This window comes from Dipodomys merriami, unplaced genomic scaffold (genome assembly GCF_024711535.1).
Source record: "Dipodomys merriami isolate MVZ:Mamm:240054 unplaced genomic scaffold, mDipMer1.0.p SCAF_3, whole genome shotgun sequence".
Taxonomy (NCBI): domain Eukaryota; kingdom Metazoa; phylum Chordata; class Mammalia; order Rodentia; family Heteromyidae; genus Dipodomys; species Dipodomys merriami.
In genome coordinates, this window is record NW_027204492.1 from 74,753,965 (window position 1) to 74,778,125 (window position 24,161).

The following is a 24,161-nucleotide window of genomic DNA, read 5'->3' on the forward strand; positions in this document are numbered from 1 at the left end:
TAGCTACTCAAGGGGCTGAGATCTGAGGATCACGATTCAGAGTTTCCCAGACAGGTTGAAGGTAAGTTCATGAGACTTATCTTCAAATAATCACCAAAAAGACAGAAGTGGAGCTGTGTCTCAAGTGATAAAGTGCTAACCTCGAGCAAAAAAGCTCAGGGACCCAGGCCCTGAATTCAAGCACTAGGACTTACACAAAAAATATCTGTAAGGATTGGAAGTGTGGCTCAAATGGTAGAATACCAGGTATGAGAAGGAAAAGCCAAGTGAGCATAAAGCCCTGAGTTCAAGCCCTAGTACTAGCACAAAAAATGTTTTTGTCATCACCATGCTATAATGGCTGAAAGGAAAGCAAGGTTTAGACACTGTTTGAGAGGGAGATCCTCAGAGCCAATAAACTGAGGAATCAATGTTCACATTTTCCAAACCAAAATAATCACCTGATTTTGTCCCTGGAAGAGCATAAGTGTGCTGAAGAGAGAAATACAACTAAATGTTGTGAAGTCCAGAATGAAGTGTTCCTTAGATCAAGGACCATAAAGCAAAAAATTGCCTCATGGACAAACACACTTTTCTGGCCCTCAAAAACTGTCATCATCATGATATCATGTGCCTTTATGTGTCTTGGGCAAAATAGGTCTTTGGGAGGAAAAATTTGCTCACACCAAAAAAACCTTTGTGCTAGGCATAGTACTATATTACTTCAGTCCCAGCACTTTGAAGGCTAAAGCAAGAGGACGGATTTCAAATCCAAGGCTAAATAGGCTGGGCTAAAAAGTGAGAACATTTCTCAAAACAAAGCAAATAACAATAATAACAAAAACAATAAGACAGTCCTTTGACTATCAGTATCATTATGGCTTTGTATTTGTTTAGTAATTTTCATCCAAGAGAACTATATGTAAAAAACACAACTGTCCAGAAACTGTATTTATTTCATTTTATTGATATGTGATTACAAAAAGACGAATAACAGAGCTTACAAGAGGTCTAAAGAAAGCTGGCTATTTAGCATTAAATAGATTTTTAAATTTCATTTTACTGTAAAGATGCTGTAAGAGGGGTTACAGTTACATGAGTAAGGTAATTAGTACATTTCTTGCCTAGCATTGTTACCCCCTCCTTTGTTGTTTCCCGACTATTTCTTTCCCTCCCCCACCTCCCTAACTTCTTCCCCCACAAAGTTGTAAAGTTCATTTCCAATATATTGTCTTGTGGGTATCATTGTTTAAATGAACCATCCTGTTAGCAACAAATCTTTTAAGCAACAACAAATGCATGTACTCCAATGTCTCAGCGTCCAACTATTTCGCGAAACAGAGAAGACATGATTTTAAATATCTTTACAAATAATACCACTAGCTGGGCACTGGTGACTGACACCAGGATTACAAATCCTAGCTACTCAGGAGACAGATCTGAGGATCACAGTTCAAAGCCAGTCGAGGCAGTAAACTCTGTGAGACTCTTATCTTCAATTAACCACCATAAAACAAGAAGTGGAGCTGTGGCTCAAAGTGGTAGAGTGCTAGCCTTGGGCAAAGAGATCTCAGGGACAGCATCCAGGACCTGAGTTCAAGCCCTATGACTGACAAAAAAACACTGCAAAAATAATGAAGAGAGACTAAATTATTAATAATGCCATATTAATAAACAACTGTTTTATTTAGATCTTTTCTTCTGGGTTTTATCTGTCTGAGTATATGATCTTTATAAAATTCCAACCATGTTTTATTTCATATATAAACCAGGGAGACTGAGGATTTTAGGCAGGAAAAAAGAGACAACAATAATGTGTGAAGCTTACCTTCTGCAAAATTTTCCAAACTTTTTGATAAAATCCAATTGGGACTCTATTCAGTGCTCCATCCAGCCTCCTCCGGCGTTGCCATTGGCCCTGTCGACTATCTCTGGATGGCTGCTGGTCATATGCACTAGGAAAGGACCCACTACTTAGAGCCATACAGGCTCCAGGGGACTTAGCAGAAGAGAGGAAAGAATATAAATCAAAAGTAGTCTATTTCTTTGATAAAGTATTATAGCAAAGTCAACAGTAAATTCATTCTTTAGACTTATAAACCACACACTAAATAAAATAGTAAAGATAAAAAGGAAACAGGGAAGCTAGTAATGCTCTCAAATTATATTTGTTTCGGAAAGCAATCTGGTGATTTATCAGAGCCATAGAAATAAAGAAGACAAGAAGCATACTGTGTGTGTGCGTGTGCGTGTGCGTGTGCGTGTGCATGTGTGTGTGTGTGTGTGTGTGTGTGTGTGTGTGTGTGTGTGTGTGTGTGTGTGTGTTGCTGTGGTTTGAACTCAGGGCCTCATGCTTGTTAGGAAAGTGTTCTACTAGTGTTCTACCATGGGGGAGGGACATACAAAACAACAAAGAAATCATCTTATAAATATGTTAGAAACAATCACAAGAAAGAAAAAAACATTTGAGTCCTTATCTTGGGGTTCATTTTGCCTAACATCAACTTATCTGACCGTTTCCATTTCCTAACAAATGGGGCAATGTCATTCTTTCTGATGGAGGCATAGAATTCCATTGTGTATATATACCACATTTTCTTGATCCATTCATCTACTGAGGGTGCCCTGTATCTTGTATATACATTTTTCTAATTTGGGGAGGGGAAGGGAAATAACAAAATGCTGAAACAAGGATACAGGTTGACCCATTGTAACAATGAGATGCACAAGACACTATGTTGAAAACAAACTTTACAAATTCGGGGATGGGGTAAGGGAGGAGTTGGGAAAGTGGGGAGGGAAGGGATAGTATGGGAAAAACAGAGGAAGGGATAACAATACTCGATAGCAAGTGTACTCATTACCTTACTCAGGTAACTGTAATCCCTCTGTACAGTATTTTTACAATAAAAAATATTTTTTAAAAAATGCACAAAAAAACCCTTCAATCTTCAGGAAGGAATGACCAGCATGAGGAATGTTAAGTATAAAGTAAATTTTAAAAAGCCAGAAGTGAAGCTGTTGCTCAAGAGGTAGAGTGCTAGCCTGAGCAAAAATGGTAAGGGACAGTATGCAGGCCTTGAGTTCAAGCCGCAGGACTAGAATACATATGCAAGAGTGCGCACGCACGCACACACACACACTGTCTGTGGCTCATGCCTGTAATCCTAGCTACTCAGGACACTGAGATATGAGGATCATGGTTCCAAAACAGCCCAGGCAGGAAAGTCCATGGCACTTTTATCTCCAATGAATCACTCCCAAAAACAAGAATTGGAAGTTTGGCTCAAATGGTAGAGCTCTGGCCTTGAGCAAAAAAAAAAAATCTCAGGAACAGTGCCTAGGCCATGAGTTCAAGTCCCAGGACTGGCATAAAACAAAAAGCAAGACCCACAACAATTTATGGTATACAGCTAATAGGTAATTATAATAATATATTATTTCTGTTATAATAATAATTATTTCTGTTACATGTTTGTATTACAAAGATTATTGATCTCAGATCAATAACAACCTGTATTAAAAGAATAACAACAAGAAATTTACAGTGCACAGAAGAAAAGAAATAAAGATTAGTGTAGGAAAAAAATAAAAAATAGACAACAAAGTCAGGGACTGGTGGCTCATGTCAGTAATCCTAACTACTTGGAAGACTGAGAATGCAAGGATCACAATTTGAGGCTAGCTTGAGCAGAAAAGATACTGTCTCAGCCCACAAATGTCACAGTGTTCTGCACCTGTCATCCCAAGCTAAGTGGGAGGTTGAGTTTGGGAAGATTGCAATATGATCCCAGCCTACATAGTAAAAGCCATTTTTATGGAGGGAAACAGGAAACAGCTACACATGGGAAGCCTACAAGCAAATAAATCAATGTTCAGACAAGTTTCTGGGCAGGAAGCAAGACCCTAGCCTCAAAAAAGTAACCTAAGAAAAATAGGGCTGGTGGTGTAGCTCAGTGGGTTTGCCTCAGCCTTAGGAAGCACAAGGCCACATGTTCAAACCCAAGTACTTCCAAAAATACTCCAATACAATAAACAAAACAAAAATAAAGCCAAAATTTGTTTTTATGGAAAGTATCAACCAGTGGACAAATATTTCATATTCTTTCACAAACTTTTCCAAAAAATGAAGGGTAGAAACAACTTCTTAACATACTCTATGAGATCAGAATTATCCCAACACAAAACCAGACAACATATCAATAAAAATACATTCCCATACACTTTATGAATTGGACTCCAGAATTCTCAATAAAATATTAACAAGATGGAGCTGGGAAGGTGGCTCAGTGGTAGAGTGTTTGCCTTGCATGCCTGAGGCCCTGGGTTCGATTCCTCAGCATCACATAAGCAAAAAGAAAAAAGCCAGAAGTGGCACTGTGGCTCAAGTGGTAGAGCACTAGACTTGAGCTGAAGAGCTGAGGGACAGCGCCCAGGCCCAGAGTTCAGGCCCCACGACCGGACCCCCCCAAATTCAACAAGCTGAATTCAATGATTACTAAACACACACATATGAAGCAAGGTCTACTCTAGTAATTCAGTTTTATTTAAATATTGAAATATCAACTAATATAATATCATAGGCTACAGGACAAAAACCATATTATCTGAATAGATGCAGATAGTACATTTAATAAAATTCAACACTCCTTCATGACAAAAACATTTAATAGAACTTCCTCAGTTCAACAGGTTTGATCTTTTTTCTCCAAGATTAAAGTTATTTCCCCTGAGATCAGAACAAGACATGGATGACAAAACTCACACCTAGTCAATATTATGTTGAAGATTTTAGCCAAGGCAATTAAGCAAGAAAAGAAATACAAAGTGTCCCAGACTGGAAAGAATTAACACAATTTCTATTTTTAGATAACATGATTTTATATATTGAACATTCTAAAGAATTCATTAAAAACAACTACAACTAATAAATCAACCCAGAAAATATGATTTTAAATCAATGGCAAAAAAATTCTATTTCACTTGAATAGATATTTAATCAAAAAAGACATGAAAATGGCCAATTGGTATATGAAAAAGTGTTCAATATAGTCTTCATCAGAGAACTACAAATCAAAGCATGAGAAATCAGCTCTGGCTACATCTAGGAGGACAACAGGCATCATCTACAAAACAAAAGATTCCTACACCAACAATGTGAAAAAAATCAGACCTATACATAGTTGATGGGAATGGACAATGGTGCCCCCACCATTGTGTATCTTAGCAATCTGAGATACCTCAAAAATAAAGGATATAATTGACCTAAGATAAAATGGTCCTACTTTTGTGTATTTGTCTTAAAAATTTTGATCAGGATCTCACATTAGCTAAGATATGGAAACAATCTAGGACTGAGGGCATAGCTCAGATGGTTCAGTGCTTGCCTGAGTTAAAGCCCCACTGCTATCAAAGAAAAACTAAATGGTACAAAGAAAAATGTCTCAAACACATACTAACACAATGGAATATTATTTTGACTTACATAAAAAGGAATTCTTTTGCAGTGTATTACAATATGGACAAACCTGAACTAAAATAACTACAAAAGGAAAGATACTGCACATGGCGATTGCTTTTTACTGTCATCTTGATTAAACTAAGCAGTGCCTGAGATTAGTAGAGGCATGCTGTGTGTGTCTATAAATACATTTACAGAGACCATGAACTTCCCCTAAGGAGGTAAGACATCCTCTAATTGTGGGCAGTATTACATCCCAGTCTTTTTTTTTTTTTTTTTTTTTTTTTTTTTTGCTGGTCTTAGGGCTTGAACCTAGGGCCTGAGGCCTATCTCTGATTTTTTTCAGCTCAAGGCTATATCTTTACCACTTGAGCCACAACTCGACTTTCAGCTTTTTGGTGAATAATTGGAGCTGAGTCTCACAGATCTCTCAGATTTTCCTTCCTGGGCTAGCTTCTAACTGTGAGCCTCGGATCTCAGACTCCTGAGTAGCTAGGATTATAGGCATGAGCTACTGGTGCCCAGCTAGTCCTTTTGCTTTTAGTTCATTTTTCAAATAGGGTGTACTGTTTTTGCCTGGGATGGTTGTTGATTGCATTCCTCCCATAGTGCCTGCCTAGTAGCTGTGATTACAGATGTATACCACCATTCCAGACATTCAGAACTGCTATGCTTTTAGGGTTGCTTCTCTACTGCCATCAACCAAGGTATTGTTAATGTTGAACACCTGCTTTCCTTCCCATAATATAGAGTTTTGGAATGTGCCAGACAGAGGTTGTTTGTAAGACCATCTTTCAATAAAGAAACTGAATATTGAGTTTTAAACAAGAGTCTCTGGCAACACCACAACTTGTTAGAGAAAATGAAGTGTGTACTGTATGACTCAACTAGAGAGTGTTGGCAAAGTGCTTCACTGAGTAAGCTTTCCTTTTGCTGATCTTGCTTTGTGTCATGCTGTAATAAGTTGTGGCTGTGAGTCTGACTATATAGTGAGCCCTTCTCCTCACAAACCTAGGGGTAGTTTTGGGGAATCTTCACTCCCCCAAATAATCATAGATCTAAATGTAAGACCTAAATCTATGAAACTATTAGAACAGCAAATAGGATGAAACCTTTGTGACCTTGAATTAGCTCAAGCTGTCTTAGACATGATACCAAAAACATGAGCAAATGAGGAAAAAAATAGAAAAATCGAACTTTGTCAAAATTGGAAAATTATGTTTTTCAAAAACATCATTAAAATAGTGAAAAGGTAACTCACACAGTTTCAGAAAATATATACAAATCATAGATTCTATAAAAAAAAATCTAGAATATTGAAAGAATCTACAAAAAAGATAACAAAAGACAAACAAAAGACAAGCCAATTTAAAAAAATAGGCAGAGCTAGGTGCTAGTAGCTCATACCTGTAATCCTAGCTACTCAGGAGGCAGAGACTTGAGGATTGCAGTTCAAAGCTAGCGTAGGCAGAAAAGTTTGTGAGACTCTTATCTCCAGTTAACCACCAGAAAACCAGAAGTGACACTGAAGCCCAAAGTGATAGAGCTCTAGCCTTGAGTAAAAATTGTTCCAGGGAACAACAAAATATATAAATAAATAAAAAATAAAAATAAAACATTGAACAGGCAGGCCTGACACTGATGGAATCCTAGCTACCAGGATATGAGATCTGAAGATTGCATTTTGAAGCCAGCCTAAGCAGGAAAGTCCATGAGACTCTAATATCCAAGTAACCATCAAAAAGATGGAGGTGGAGCTGTGGCTCAAGTGTTACAGTGCCAGCCTTGAGTGAAAAAGCTAAGAGTTCAAGCCCCACTACCAGAACAAAAGCAACAAAAACCCAACAAGGCAAAGGCCAGGGTTGGTGGTTTATGCCTGTAATTTTAGCTACTTGGAGGTACAGATAGGAAGATCACAGTTCTAGTCCAGGCCAAAAAAAAATAGTGATACTCTATCTCAAAGAACAAGTTGGACATGGTGGTCCATGTCTGTAATACTGGCTATGGCTATGTTAGAGGCAGAGGTAGGAGAATATGAGTGTGAGGCTGAATTGCAGGAAAAGACCAAGATCTTTAGCAAGCTCAAGGTTGTGAGTTCAAACCACATTGCCACTAAAAAAAGAGTATTTCATGTAAGTTCCCAGGTAATTCTGAGGCTGTCTAATAGACTGCCTGGTACTAGTAAGAATGTAATAAATTTTATTAGTTGAAAGAATAAGTAACTAGCTATATATATATATATATATATATATATATATATATATATATATATATATATATATATATATATTACTTAAATTGAATTTGTTTTCTGAAATGGAAACATGGCTGGAGTTGAACTCTTTCAAACTTCCTTATTGGGAAAAAAATAGATGCTTCCCCATGTACACAGTTGTTTTATACTTATTTTGGTTGTTGATTTATTTTATATTTCTTTTCAATCAAACAGTAGACCATAATTAATACAGTAGTATATTCAGAGTGGCTATGAATGGAATATAAGATAAGATAAGAGCAATTACCAGAAAAGCTGGTGATGTCAAATCCATACCCAAAGGATGACCACCATTGGACTATGAAAAACAAAATTGACAAAACACAAATTTAAAAGTGATAAGACAGGCAACAATAAATTATATCTTAAATACCTTAAGATAACAGTTACTAGTAGAGCTAAAGCACACACCATTTAAATAACAGGCAGCCACATTATCATTCAAAAAACTAAAAAAAAAGGGGATTTAATTGAAATCTCATAAAAAAGGGCAAAGCAAGCAAAACTACTGAAAAATGTTTTTGCCCAGACAAGAGGCATTAGTGAGTGGAGAAAAATGGCTTCAAATGACACAAAATAGAAACAGACACATAAGGATGGAAATAAATACTTAGAAATAAAAAAGTAATGACAACCCAAGGCTCAAAATTCTGTATACTATGGTCCTAGTGAAGACCTACAGGTATTAGATGTATAGAAAAAGAACTAGATAGAGTACCTTGGGAAATCAAGTTTGAATGTTGTATTCATCTAGCTGGGAGCACAGATTTTCAGTTCTAAATCTATACTGAGCCTGAAAGTAACATGGGACTATGCACAGGGGAACTGTGTAGCCAATCACTCTCAACCAAACAAGTGTTGTTAACCAACAATATTAGACTAAGTTTTCCACATGGAATGCTATTCTTTCACCTTTCAAATAGGAAAATGTTCAGATTATTTAAATTATCTGGGAAAATGGCAAAATGAGTACATTTTATAAAAATATAAGGCCCTTTTCTTCCATTCTTGTTCTTGAATAAATATAAATGTCCAAAGGTATTTGCTGTCTGCACTCGAATTAAGTTTGCTTCAAATTCAATTTTAAGTACTGGCTCATTTTTCTCCAAAATAGTTTTTTTATTATCTTTTTAAAACAAACTCTTCAGTTCATCTTTCCCCTTCTTCTGCAACTGTAACACTGAAAGCTAACTGAATTCTACTTTGAAAGCAAGAGGCATCTGAAAATTTTCATAAGCAGTGCTTCAAGGAGGGACCAAATTAGTACATTCTCAACTTGTAGATCTCTAAACCAAATAATTTCTCAGTTTTAAAAGAAATTATTAATGTTTGTATTAACTACTTCTTTGTATATTAGAACAACCCACTTATTGTTGTCTGTAAGGAAAAGTAAACACATTATGGTGTTTAATGACTCCCACCAACATCTAGACTGATTTAGATGGTTATCCTTTATGGATCCACAATAACTTTCATATACATTTCTGATAGCAACAGTAAAAGTCTACTTTGGGGACAGAATCAAAGAACAGATTCTATTTTCTTTACTTCTGCAGTAATTTACATCAAATCCAGGGCCTTGCTCATGTGAGGCCTGAAAATATTGTGTGTGTGTGTGTGTGTGTGTGTGTGTGTGTGTGTGTGTGTGTGTGTGTGTGTGTGTGTGTGTGTGTGTGTGTGTGTGTGTGTGTGTGTGTGTGTGTGTGTGTGTGTGTGTGTGTGTGTGTGTGTGTGTGTGTGTGTGTTTAAATTAAGCCTTCACCTAATCTAGTACCCTCTGTAGTGCTTCTTTCTTTCATTGAAGGTATTAGGGTTTGAACTCAGGTTTTTGTCCTTGCTAGGTGGGTGTTTTACCACTAAGCCATTCCCCCAGTACTTAGTTTTAGAAGTAGGAAGTCTAAGTCTACTTTAATAAAGCAAATTATTTCAAAATTGTACACATGTCCTAATAAGAACTTATGGTATTAATTTGTTGCCATCAAATACCAGTTAATTTTCCCCTAAAATCAGCAAAATTGGTCAGTCCAAAAAAGGAACACTGCATACAAATTATGATAAAGGAAATTCAAACAAGTGACTCCAAGGCTTGGTATCACTTGTAAAAATGTCTATGAGTTCATGCATGTCATTTAGATCTAAAAGTTAAAGCACGTTTAAGGAATCCTGGTTTCACCTGACTCTCGGTTGAAATAGACAGTCTACGGAATTCCACCTGCAAAATAAATGGCATTAATTATGCTCATGATATAGAAGAAAGAAATGATCCCAACAAAATCTGATTCTGTAACAATGTTCTTCAATATGATTATATCCAAGTTAATCTAACAGGTAAACTCACCTGTTTTATCTCAGTTTTTAACTGCATGATGCCAGTTCGTTCCGTTTTTGTTGCTCCAACAGCACCCACCTCATGGATAGAAATAGCAGGACTGACATTTGAATCAGTGGGACGGACTACATCATATGAGATATCAAAGAAAATAAAAAAGCATGAATAGGTTCCTTTTCCCCCCACCTTTCAAAAATTACTTAAGTGTAAGCCTTTTATTTATTTTTTAATTTTTAATTTTTTTATTGTGAGAATACCGTACAGAGGAGTTACAATAACGTGGGTAAGATAACAAGTACATTTCTTATCAAGCATTGTTGCCTTCTCTTTGTTTCCCCTTCCCATCCCTTCCCATACTTCCCCCCATCCCCCACCTGATCCTCCCCCACACCACCGAAGTTGTAAAGTTTGTTTTTCAACATAATGACTTGTACATCTCATTGTTGCAATGGGTCCACCTGTATCCCTAGTTAAACGATTTGTTTTTGCCCTTCCCCTCCACAAATTATACTGACATCAAATATAATAAAAGCAGGGGTTATACTGTGGGGGAGGGACATACAAAGCAACATAAGAAATCATCTTATAAATATGTTAGAAACAATTGCATGAAAGGAAAAAAAAACATTTGAATACTTATCTTAGGGTTCATTCCCCTAACATCAACTTATCTGACCTTTTCTGCTTGACTCAGACATATACTAGTTATTGAAATTAAGGGAAAGCATGGGACCTATGTTTCTTTGGGCCTGGCTTACTTCACTTAATATAACTTTTTCCAAGCCTTTCCATTTCCTAACAAATGGGGCAATGTCATTCTTTCTGATGGAGGCATAGAATTCCATTGTGTATTTTATTTATTTTTGTGCTGGTACTGGAGCTTGAACTCAAGGCCTGGGCACTGTCCCTTTGCTTTTTCACTCAAGGCTAGAGTTCTACCACTTGGCTTTTATGCTGATTAATCAGCATAGACTACCAGACTTTACTGCCTAGGTTGGCTTCATACATTGCTCCTCAGATATCAGCATCCAAATTAGCTAGGATTACAGGAATGAGCCAAGGGCACCTGGTTCTTCTTTTATTTTTTCAGGCCTCACCACGGGTCCACTGAATCAAAATCTGCATTTTTGCATGATTCCAGGGCCAGATGAATGCTGTTTCCTTTCTTTTCCTGCTCTAAGGGCTAGTCATCCACCCACCTGTTCTTATTTATCTTAAGCTTAAAAGATGTGCATGATAGATAACCCCTTTCTATTTACTTTTATGCTTTAAGTACACAAAATCAAATGAGGCTGCCAAAACCCAAAGTGCAATCAGAATTAATCAGTGCACACTGCATTCATGCATTGAAATATTACTCCAAACTCTACTAATATATATGGTAATACTTTTACATAATGCTGTATAAAGAATAGCCAGGCAATGGTGGCTCATACCTGTAATCCTAGCTACTCACAAGGCTGAAATCTCAGGATCACAGTTCAAAGCCAGCCCTGGGCAAGAAAGTCTTCAGACTCTTATCTCCAATTAGTCACACAAAACAAACTGGAAGTAGAAGCCATCCCTGGGCAAAAAAGTCCTGAGGCTCTTATCTCCAATTAATCACCAAAAAAGCCCCCAAACAACTGGAAGTAGAGTTGTGCTCAAGTAGTAAACTGCTAGCCTTGAGCAACAAAGGTCAGACACAGCACCCACGCCCTGAATTCCAGTCCCTGAATTCAAGCTCCATGACTGGCACAAAATGTATAAAGTATGTGGAAAATTAGTTTGTGGTGAACTTTTGTACCTACTAGAATTTATGGTTGAAAGGGAATGGCAAGTGTACTGTAGCATCTACACACAAACATAAACATCCAAAATATTTGAATTATACTGTATTATTTCCAGTTAGACTAAACACAACAGTTTGACTTTGAGATATGTAAGGGAATGAACAAAATAGAAATGAAAGGAGACCAATTAGTCTACCTGATATATCATTTAAGAAAAAAAAAGACAAGACACACAGTGGCTTCCAAATCATGCTCCAGAAGACAGTTCTGCTTTTGTTATATTCATTGGAGTCATATTTACTTACAGCATAAAGTTCCTCTGATTTAAACTTTTATGTAACTAAACCTTAAAACTGAACACTCTGAACTACAAATGCAGTTATTCAATCTTACCGCTTCGTTCCACTCCAAACTCCTTGCCACTAAGAATATGGTGCAGGAGGTTCTTCATGGCTGAAGGACTGAGATTCATCAGGCTTTCAGTGGCTTCTTCAGCTGGTGGATAAAAATAGAGCAGGAGGAATTCAAATTGGCCTGTCATATATTCCCTATTTTTCTCTACTCTTTCCTTCCCTCTTCTACAGTCTGCTGGCCCTGTTTGTCTGTTTGCTTGCCTTTCCTTCCTTCCTTCATTCCCTTCTTTATTCCTTCCTTCCTTCCCTCCTTCCTTCCTTTCCTCTTTTCCTTCCTTCCTTCCTTCCTTCCTTCCTTCCTTCCTTCCTTCCTTCCTTCCTTTCTTCCTTCCTTCCTTTCTTCCTTCCTTCCTTCCTTCTTCCTTCCTTCCTCCCTCCCTTCCTCAATCCCTTCCTCCCTCCCTCCTCTTCTATTTAGGGGATTGGACTCCACAGCCTTGCATATGCTAAGCATACATGTTACTACTGAGCTACAGAACCAGCATCTATTTCTTTTCTGGTTTGGAATTTTTGAGACATTTGATTAGAAGAGAAGATTTACAAAATAATTTTCTAATCCTATACACTTAGCTATACACATTGCAGTAGATTTGTCATTATTTTAGGACCAAGTACCCAACTTTGGGATACCTCGTGCATAGAGTTCTTCATTTACTTCAATACCATTTGGGGAAGAATGAAGACAGCAATGGAACTAGAAGACACTCAGAAAAGCATTGGGATACCTCGTGCATAGAGTTCTTCATTTACTTCAATACCATTAGGGGAAGAATGAAGACAGCAATGGAACTAGAAGACACTCAGAAAAGCATTGAATGTGTGCATGCAGATAGATAAGTGATAGAGTACTTGTCTAGCATGCAAAAAGTCCTGGGTTCTAGCCCCAGAATTAAAAAAAAAACTACTTCTTAATCTAGAACTATAGATACTTAAAAGAAAACAGATATAAATCCATGAAATTATAAAGAATATCAAGAGGCTAACTCAAACTTGTTCATCAGCATGAGACACTTCAGAGTTTATTATATGTAGGCCACCATTTTAAATGACATTACTATAAATAGGCATGGTACCTGATCTTGAGAGGCTAGCCATGTATTTAAGAGAAATACAACATGTAAACAAGATAAACACTAAGATACTGTACATAGAATGTAACAAATAAAAGCTATTGTGACAGACAACAAGTGCTTTGGAAGCCATAGGAGACACTGATGTAGGGACTGATAAAATTAGTGAGTACTGTTGAAATAGTAGTTAGAATCTAGACTACACAGTCTTGAATACCAAACAAGGGCATCCTGACTAACCTATAAGAGATACAGAATCATGGTTTTGATTAAACCACAGGGAAAATCAGTTACAGGCAAGGAAAAGTGAAGAATGTTCAAGAGTTCATTACTTGCTCAGGTTTGTTTTGGACGGTACTGGGGTTTGAACTCAGGACCTCACAATGCTAGGCTAGCAAGATACCATAAAACCATGTCTCCAGCCCTGGTCAAGTCCCAGAATGGAGTACACGTGCAAAAATACACATACAACAGTATTGACTCTTTGGTATAATTTAAGAAAATGTACAGGAAATTAACTGCTTCCATAAGTATATTGAAACACTGGCATTTTGAAACTGCATGAAAAACATCTGAGGCATTTGTATAATAAAGTTGTTTTGATGCTGGGTGCCTGTGGTCATGTCTGTAATGTTCAGGAGGATGAGATCTAGAAGATTAATGTTTGAAGCCAGCCTAGGTAGGAAAGTCTGAGACTCCAATTAACCAGCAAGAAGCCTAGCTGAAGGAGGTGTGGTTCAAGTGATAAAGCACCAGCTTAGCAAGTGCAGAATGCTGAATTCAAACTACAATATTGGGGGTTTGGGGGAAGTTCTTGCTACAATTAATGAGCAACACTATAATAAACAGGCCATTTGATTTCCTAAACAAGGTTTAATTATGGTCTCCTGACCTAGAACTCCCACAGGAGGGTCAGAACTTGAGGGTATAGCAGTGAGATTCACACCATAGGAATAACTATATGGTTTTGAGGCACTAATGCAGAGTTGGATTGAAGCCCACATGGTAACAGCCGAATAGCTCAGGGAGAGCTGAGGGTCTGCAAGTCCCAGCAAGATCTCACATTTACTAGCTTTGCCTGTTGTCTGTCTGCATCGCCACATTCCATTTGTGAGGGTCCAGGGCTCATATACCATCTGGAAACAGTCAGTCTTGGGTGACACTGTACCAGGATGAATGAGGGGTTAGCTGCAGCCTTCGCAATAGAGCTGCACATCAGGAAGAGAGTCTGTCACAGAGGAGGCACAGGGTGGTTCACCCTAGCCTGAGAGACTGTCCCTTGTCTACACACAGGTTCAAGAGCCCATCACTGCTGGGCAGACATTGGTGATTGTTGGTTGAGTGACTTGGGTGAGAGGCACTGATTCTTTGAAGGCCAGGGCCAATAGTAGACCCAGCCTCATGCCTTGTCTGCTGTGTAGCATCCCTGCCTGCCTTCTCGCTGCCCTCTATCCTCTTCACTTGTCTAGCCTAGCCACATGAGAGCCATGTGTACCCCAGGCCTGGTTGTTTTTTTTTTCAAATCTGTTATTTATATATTTTAAATGTTTTTATTGTAAAAATAGTGTACAGTAACTTGTTATTGAGCATTGTTAACTCCTCCTTTGTTTTTTCCCCTACTCTCCTTTCCCTCCCCACAGCCCCAACTCCCCCCCTCCCAGCCAAAGTTGTAAAGTTCCTTTTCAACATAGTGTCTTGTGCATCTCATTGCTACAATGGGTCAACTTGTATCCTTATTTACCCATTTTGTTATTTCCCTTCCACTCCCCAAATTAGAAAAATGTATATACAAGCTGCAGGGCACCAGAATCAAATACAGTGAAAACAGGGGTTATACCGTGGGGGAAGAACATACCAAAGAAAAAAAAATAATTCACATAATACACTATAAATATGTTAAAAACAACAGCAAGAAAAAAACACTTGGGGTTCATTTACCTTAGCATCATCTTTTTTTCTTTGATCCAGTTGTGGGGCCTGAACTCTGGGCCTGGGGGCTGTCCCTCAGCTCTTCAGCTCAAGGCTAGTGCTCTACCTCTTGAGCCACAGCACCACTTCCGGCTTTTTTTCTTTTTACTTATGTGGTGCTGAGGAATCGAACCCAGGACCTCATGCATGCAAGGCAAGCACTCTATCACTGAGCCACCTTCCCAGCCCCCCTAGCATCATCTTATATGGTCATATGTATATAGCTTTTGACCTTTTCTGCTTATCCTAGACATATACTAGTTATTGCAAATAAGGGAAAGCATGGGACCTATGTTTCTTTGGGTCTGGCTTACTTCACTTAATATAATTTTTTCCAAGTCTTTCCATTTCCTAACAAATGGGGTGATGTCATTCTTTCTGATGGAAATTCCATTGTACATATATATATCTCACATTTTCTTGATCCATTCATCTACTGAGGGGCATCTGGGTTGGTTCCATATCTTAGCTATAGCAAATAATGCTGCAATAAACATAGTTTTGCTGGTAGCTTTGGTATACCTTTTTAGTGATGGTTTAGGTAAATGCCCAAAAGTGGGATTGCTGGATCATAGAGGAACTCTATGTAAAATCTTTTCAGGAACCTCCATACTGCTTTCCAGAGTGGTTGAACAAGTTTACACAATGCAGTAGGGTTCCCTTTTGGCCACATCCTCTCCAGCATCTGTTATTAGATTTCTTGATCATAGCCATTCTAACTGGGGTGAGGTGGAATCTCAATGTTGTCTTGATTTGCATTTCTTTTATGGCTGGAGAAGTTGAACATTTCTGTGTGTGTCTATTGGCCATTCTTGTTTCCTCTTCAGAGAAGTTTCTCTTTAAATCTTTAGCCCAATTATTTACCAGGCAGCTGTTTCTTTGAGGATTTGCTGTTTTTTGAGTTCTAAGTATATTTTAGATATGAGACCCTTGTCCATCGTATGGCTAGTGCAGATCTTCTCCCAATCCGTGTACTTTCTATTGATCTTGCTAGCTATGTCCTTTGCCATGCAGAAACTCTGCAGTTTCATGCAATCCCATTTATCCAACCTTTCTTTGATTTGTTGTGTTTCTGGGTCTCTATTAAGAAAATTTCAGCCTGTGCAAGGAGTCCTAGACTTTCTCCTATCACTTCCTGTAATGTTTTCAGGTTGTCTGCTTTGACTTCAAGGTCTTTGATCCATTTGGAGTTGACTGTGTTGCAGGGTGATATGTAAGGATATAGCTTTAATTTTCTACAGGTGTTTAACCAATTTTGCCCTGGTTGGCTTTCTTTTTTTGGTTGGTCGTGGGGCCTGAACTCTGGGCCTGGGCACTGTACCTCAGCTCTTCAGCTTAAGGCTAGCACTCTACCACTTGAGCTACAGTGCCACTTCTGTTTTTTTTCTGCTTATGTGGTGCTGAGGAATCGAACCCAGGGACTCATGCATGCAAGGCAAGCACTCTACCACTGAGCCTTTTCCCCAGCCCCACCTGGTTGGCTTTCTTTGGTATCTTAGCCTATCTTTTTTTCCAAGTTGAGTGTAAGCTCCAGAACAAGGTTTGCCTTTTCTCTACTGAGGTTATGATTAGAATAACGCCACCCAGTAGATATTCCTTATACCCTACTGTCTCCATTCTGAGTTGTATCCTTAGTATGTACCTATATAAGCCTACCATATTTTTTCCCACAGGCTTAATGGGTTCAGTAAGTTTACATCTTCAGTTCGTATTTGCAGCACCCATAATCCTTTGGAATACCAGTCTGATCTGGCAGTGGCCAACCATAAATTTCCATTCTCCAGGGGAGAAGTTCAGTTTCCCTGAGCATTCTGTGTTGCAGTGGCACTTGTCCAGAATTGGTACCTCCCTATGGTTGGGAACTTTATATGTACCAGTGGAAAAAAAAAAGCCTATTCGCCTTTCAAGGAGAAGAAAGAAAGGCATTCCTCAAAGCAGCTAATCTGGCTATGAGGTCTTTCCTTCTGTCCCATCTCTTCAGGCTCTTTTATCTTTTTATTTCTTTTTCTTTTTTTTTTTTTACAGTAGAGCAAGAGAGTCCAAAACCTAACCTGAGTTACAAAAAACAAGACAGTGATGGCTATAAAGGAAGTATCCAGGAGCAACTGGATATCCAATGTATGTGATTCACAGAAAAACAACAAAAATAACAAATCCACAAAATATAACTGCTAGAATTACAGAATGCATTCATCCAAGGGTACTGGAAAGCAGGAAGGCGAGTTGGGAGGGTAAATGGCACAGACAGAAAAAGGAAGTAGTCAAATCATCCAGCCATGGGGGCTGGTAAATACTAGAAAAGAGCCGTGGTCCATTCAGACTCACGATAGTGGTAAAAAGCCACATAATGGTGTCAAGAAGATTCTGCCTTATGTGCACCAGAGACAAAAATTCAAATCCACAAATAGAAAAGACTATGTAGATGGCCCTTGGCAGGTGGGTCCTGTCTGCCCTGGCAGGGGGAGGAGAACAGAGAAAAGAGCTGCCACAGCTTCCATCCAATCCCACCGATCCTTTCTGAATAGCAGTATCTCAGTGGCCTGTAGCAGCCTTCAGTTTGGCAGGAGATAGATTCAGTGAAGGAAACTTCTCTGCAGAGGTTGAGCTGCTCAGGGCAGATTGCAGATAGACTGTCTTGTGGAAGAGTCTGTTGCTTAAGAAGACCACTAAGGAGAAGAGGCACAACTGGAAAAGGTATGCTTTTCCAGGAGTCTTTACTTCATTGGTGCTGATAATGAATAAAGGAAAGAGGATAGAGAAAATGCAACCACTAACAATATATGAGCACTGCATTGCTGTGAGGAAAGCCAATGGCAAACCAAGTCCAAAGTAGTAAGGCCAGTTCCATTCTATGTTTGACAATCTCTGGTGCATTTCAATTCCTTTATTGAACCAACGATATTCAAAGCAGTACAGTTGAGTAGAGAAGGGACATATGCAGCCGACTAACCAGCTGACCAACAAGATGGATGGGAAAGAGACTCAAAAACATCTCCTGAATAAGTAAGAGGGCCTGCAGCAAAAGGTTGAAGAGCCTATGAACAATGATTTTGCTGACACTAGGGAATGGATGAGGCTTCCTTCCTGATACTTCAAATGTCAGGTCAGCTGTATCTTGAAACCAAATGGCATTTACGACTTTGCTAAACACAAACAGGGGGAGCACACAAAGAGCACTGAAGTTTGCTGTGAGGAAGAACTCCAGCCATGACCAAACATTTCCATGTAGTGATGGATCACCAATAATTCAGGCTGTTACTGACTGAAGCACAGGGATAAAGACTTGATAAAACAAGAGAAGACTGAACCGGAACACTCCACCATCCCAAGGACAGCACTGGAAAATTCTACTAAGATGCATGGTTCACTCTTGGGTCTGCTCTATACTCTGGGCCAGGACACTACTTGCCCTTCTTTGCCCCTGTTCTTCTCTCTTTTGTTGGATTCAAGCATCTAGCTTTGAGATGGTACAAATACTCCAGATGGAGTCTTTGATTCCCCTGCCAAGGTCCTGAAGAAGGGTTTTGACACTGTCAGCCATCTCCTCACCACCCAGACTGTCAGCTACACAGAAGATAGCAGAAGTATCTCAGAATCTTTCATCATGAAGGAACCCCACAACCTGGCCTGCCTCTGAGGATCAGGCCGGGTGCTTGTCCTCCCTGGGGGACCCACTTGGTTGCCCTCTGAACCAGGCAGGCTGCCAGCTCTGCCTCGGTGCTTCCAGGGTCAGTGCCACAGAGCCCAAACTGGGCATGCCCAGGCCGCAAGCCTACAATATTTATATGCTATAGAAACTTTTCTGAGAGGTGGTGCCAACTGGAAAAATATGTATGGGAGAAAATGCAATATCATTGAAGTTCCAGAAAAAAAGGATCACTTCTGGTTGTTTGAATGTCCATAACCAGAAGCTGATAAACTAGTGATAATTATATGTTTTAGGTTTCTGTAAAAAGGCATGCCAGAGACTACGGTGAGTGTCACAAAACTGCCTTTTTCATCGTCTTATACTCGTTATGGTAAAATAAATACTATTCTGACTGGACTAAAGCCTGAAAAATTGTTAGGGCCTGTGGAAGTGGCTGAGCAGAATTATATGAAGGAAAGCCATGGTGTATGTAATTTTTTCCACTGGCATTTGCTTGATTTCAACAAGAACAGTAAAACAATAAAGTTAGGGATAGTTCAGGAAAATAACATCAAAGTTAGAAAATTAAAATTTGAAGCTTTTCAGTCTGAGGAGTTGTGGATTCAACCTGAAGTCATCAGTACAAGGAAAGGTTCATTCCATAAATACTTACTGGGGCAAAAATTGTATGTCAGGAAAAACAATTCAGAATATATGTTTCTAAGACCAGAAGATCTTATTTAAAGGCCCATGAGTGGCTACTTTGGTGACTACTTAGTTTTGCTGTCAAGAAAAAGCAAAAAACTTAGGTTTTTATTTTTAGTTTCCTAATGAAGAAAAGATTGAATGAAAAGTCGAGGTTAGGCCTCTTGAGCATATGCTAATTTATCATTTTGTGCTGTTTATTTACATTTATTGTTAGTATTATTAGCAGTACTAGGGCTTGAACTCAAGGCCTTATGAGTTCCATGCAGGAGGTCTGCTACTAAGGTCACTCAGCCAATTGTTTGGTGCTGGATATTTTTGAGATGAGGTCTCACTTTAACTCTGCAATCTTTCATTTGTGCCCACAGTGACCCACATAAGGTGGCTGCTCTCAGACTTGGCTCTACTCCCACCTTGTCCTTTTTCCACTCCCTCCTTTTCCCAGTGGAGCTGGTACAGCCCTTCTCCCCTTCTCCCCACCGCAGCCAACAAAAGTATGTCTAGCAACACCTGCAGTTTACAGAATAAGTGCATCACAAACATGATTCCAAATGGATCCAGGGGAGAGTCTTCACCTCCATGACTGTGTTCTTACTTCACAGAAATAACAGGGACAGGCATAAAGTCTAGTCTATCCAAAGGAGAAGTGTGTAATACACCCCACTACCCAGCTGTGGGAACAACTTAAAAAAAAAAAAAGCACTCCACTACCTAGAGATAAAGACTGTGAGTCCTCCACCTGCCTCCACCCTCCATCAGCAGACAACCACCCAGAACTTAGCCTGCTGCTATCAGCCTTGGGGAAAGTAAAGCACGGGTTCAGCAGTCTGCTGGGTCATAGCATCCACAATGCAGACACCATCCATCCACAGCTGCCGGAAACAAGGAGGCTACAGAGCAGAGCAGATCTTCACAATCCAGCCCCTTGTTGTTGAGGTTTATTACTAAATCATCCATGTTTTCTTGTATAAAACATCCCTTAATAACATGGCTGGAGAATATTATAAAATGTATTTATCTCTAGCCATGTGCTGGATTGAAAATATTTAGAAATCACAGACTTTGCTTCAAAGTCTACCATGTGCTAATTATGCTACTGTAGGCTAGGTACTTAACCTCACTGAGTTTGTTCTTTACTGGCCCAAAGTGGACAACAACATGTTCTCTAGAGGGTTGCTGTAAGCACTGATAAGTCAATATATCTAAATGTAAAGCAAAAAAAACCATCTGACACATGATGGGTAAAAATAATTGTTAGCATTATATAAATGTTAGCATTATATAAATATATATATATGAAAGATTATATAAATTATCTCATGTGTTGGATTTAGGATTGAAAAAAAATGCCAAAGATGAGGCCCTGAGTTCATGAAAAACAGAAGAAAACAAAACAAATCCCAAAAAAATCAAAACACTTTTTGGCAGCTGGGCATGGTTGTGCACATGTATAAACCTAACCCCAACACTCAGGAGTTAGAGACAGGAGAATCTTGTGTTTGAGGCTAGTCTGGGCTACCTAGCAAGGCCGTGTCTCAAAATGGTGTTTAGGGGAAATTTTAACTGAAACTATTTCAGATTTCAACTTTCTAAACTTAATTGCATGTTTATGAACACACTTAGCTTTATTTGTTTTGCTGTTCTTGTTGAAATCAAGCGAATTCCAGTGGAAAAAAGTCACACCATAGAACCCTTCCTCCTAATTCTGCTCTGCAACTTTCACAGGCCCCAACTATTTTTCTAACTGGCATGGTCATCTTGCTAAATATACATACAATTAATTTCAAAGAATCTTGTTAGATGTTAATAAAAGTATTATTTTCTTTTAATAGATCATGTTATTGATTAGACAAAACACTGACACTATGAATCTTGAATCCAAAAGCACCCCTGTGTCAGAACCCCAGAGTCCTTGAAGAACTCAGAGGAATGAAGTTAGCCAAGCAATGTTGGTAACAATAATGTGGAGTAGGGAGCCCCCAAGAGATTTTGAAATTCTAGAGCCAATATAAAAATACGTCAAGTACAAGTACTGAGTGAACAATACAGAGCAAGAGTGCCTTATGCAGATTCAGAGCTAGGGACAAAATGTTGTAGCTCTCTTTTCCTCTTGATCCCAAACTCACTGATCTACATTAACAGTGAATTCCGACTAGAATCAGTTATTGAATGGAATACCTGAGCATCGAAGGGACTGGGCCAGTTCTGTTGCCATAACTTGTATGATCAGACCAATTCGAAGTCGAAACATTTCAGCAAACAGACCAGGTTGTGTTCGCATATACATGGCTAGATACACCATTATTTCCTGTGCACAGAACAGAAAGACTAAAATTTTGACACAGATGTCACAATGCCTCTGCATTATCTTTGAAAATTGCCAGATCAATGAAAAGCAAACCTTAAAATATCAATGTCTAGATTTGGCTTCATAATGCTGCTTACCTGTGTGAGGATTGAAATGCTCATGTCCCCTTCACTAGCTTCATCTATCAGCTGAGTGAGAGCTTCATAGGGCAGAGGTCTGAGGAAGAAGACAGCAAGTAATGACAAAATTATACAACCGCTTAAAACTACGTATACTAAAAGTCCCAGTCACTACCTTCAATACCCCATCACTACTAGTACTTTTCTAGTACTTTCTGTGGCCAAAGCTCATATATCACCTCCACAAACACCCTGGGCCACAGCAACTCAGGGAAACTCTGCTCTTTTCTCTTTGTACCTATATTATGTTTCTCCAATTACTTTTTAGTTAATATTCACCCCATGATATCTGTTCAGAATAAACTTTCAGAGTTCATACTTAACATTTGTCAGGTAACTACTATGTCTACAAAGAAATAAACAGATTTTAAGCTAAGACTTGTAAATCATTTATGACTTTGCAGTTACATTTTAGAATTCTACTGACTGGCCATAATTTTCTCTCTCTTTTGTCTTTCACTCACACACACATGCATAACACACACACACACAGATTCATACATTTTTACACACCTGTAACTCTTTCATTGACATGAAGTATTTTAGGGCCATGGATCATACCATCTTCTTTTGGATTGCTCAAAGTGCCAAAGAAACCAATCTGATTTACAATAAAAATGTCTCTTTAAGTCAGGAACTGGCGGCTCATGCCTGTAATCCTAGCTACTCAGGAAAATGAGATCTGAGGAACACGGTTCAAAGCCAATCTGTGCAGGAAAGTCTGCGAGACTACAATATGCTACTCAAAAAAGAAAAGAAATCCAGAAGTGGTGCTATAGCTCAAGTGTACTAGCCTTAATCACAAACAGGTTCGGGGACAGTGCCCAGATCCTAAGTTCAAGCCCCAAGACTGGCAAAAAAAGAAAAAAAAGAAAAAAATGAAGTCATTAGGATGAGTCCTAATCCAATATGGCACAGAGGCACACACAGAGGGGAGAGACGTGGGATATATAGGGAAAAAATAGCCAAATACAAACCAAAAGCAGAGGCCTGGAACAAATCCTTCATACCTTGCTGACACCAGGATTTAGACTTCCAGTCTTCAGAATCATGATACAATAAATTTCGGTCCTTTCAACCACACAGTCGGTGGTATTTTATTATGGCAGCCCAAGTAAACTAACACACAAAGTTAGGACTACTTTCACAAAGTGTGACTGAGACTTGACACATGGCATTTAAGACAGATGGTCCTATTACACATCTCTTCAATCCTTCATTTAAGAGTCTCATTGCATCTTAGATGCAGGAGAAATTACCAACATAAATCAGGAAGGAGATAGTATACAGACATTACCAAAGTATCCCATGACTTCTCTAATTTATTCCCAAGTAAGCTTTGTATCTAGAGCCTATTTTATTTACAAAATCAACTTTTCACTAGTTAGATATAAAATATAAACATGCATAGAAACATGAAGGGCTATGAGCATATATACACATGGCCAAATTGATTAAAGTATGATATACACAGGGGTAGATTCCAATAGTGTAACTCCTTTGAACAATTACTGTTAGTTTAACAAAATGAATACCAGGAAGCTAAGATATGTCTCATCTGAAAGGGTAAGGTTTAAGGGGAAGTGGAGGCAGACAAATGGAAAAAGGAACAGTGGGGGAGATATAATCATAATACTCATTGTGCATATGTACAAATAAACTAGAAAACTTGAGGGAATATATGGGGCTGGGAGACATGCTGGAGTAAGTGAGAATGATGCAAGGGGGTACCTTGATAAACTCATAAACTGACATGTTGAATTGAAACCCCTTTGTTCAACTAGTTAAAAGTAATAGTAATTTAAAAATTTCAGTAATCAGATGTGATGGCACATGCCTTAATCCCAATACCAAGGAAACTTAAGTGAGGAGAAGTCTAAGTTTTAGGCCAGCTTGGGCTATAGTAAGATCTTATCTAAAAAATTAAAAATAAATACCAGGACATTGGTGGCTTATACCTGTAATCCTAGAAACTCAGGAGGCTGAGATCTGAGGATCATACTTCAAAGAAAGCCCAGGTAATAAAATCCATGAGACTCTTATCTCCAATGGTTAATTGGACAAAAAAAAAAGG

At 38.7% G+C, this 24,161-nt stretch overlaps 1 protein-coding gene and 1 pseudogene across 4 annotated transcripts in view; both read right to left on the reverse strand.

The window, feature by feature from the left end:
- Phka1 (phosphorylase kinase regulatory subunit alpha 1) overlaps positions 1-24,161 on the reverse strand; it is a 123,176-nt gene that overhangs the window by 9,682 nt on the left and 89,333 nt on the right. For 2 of the 4 annotated variants that reach the window (XM_070040343.1, XM_070040345.1), the window contains 7 exons: positions 22,046-22,124; positions 21,779-21,908; positions 12,210-12,311; positions 10,054-10,169; positions 9,889-9,927; positions 7,963-8,013; positions 1,808-1,978 (listed from right to left, as the gene is read on the reverse strand). In XM_070040343.1, coding sequence (XP_069896444.1) covers positions 1,808-1,978; positions 7,963-8,013; positions 9,889-9,927; positions 10,054-10,169; positions 12,210-12,311; positions 21,779-21,908; positions 22,046-22,124 — 688 coding nt within the window. Of the gene's footprint in view, positions 1-1,209; positions 1,603-1,807; positions 1,979-7,962; positions 8,014-9,888; positions 9,928-10,053; positions 10,170-12,209; positions 12,312-21,778; positions 21,909-22,045; positions 22,125-24,161 lie in introns of those variants that run through there. The other 2 variants (XM_070040346.1, XM_070040344.1) reach the window with 2 other exon arrangements.
- LOC138839567 (etoposide-induced protein 2.4 homolog) lies at positions 17,673-18,824 on the reverse strand (annotated as a pseudogene).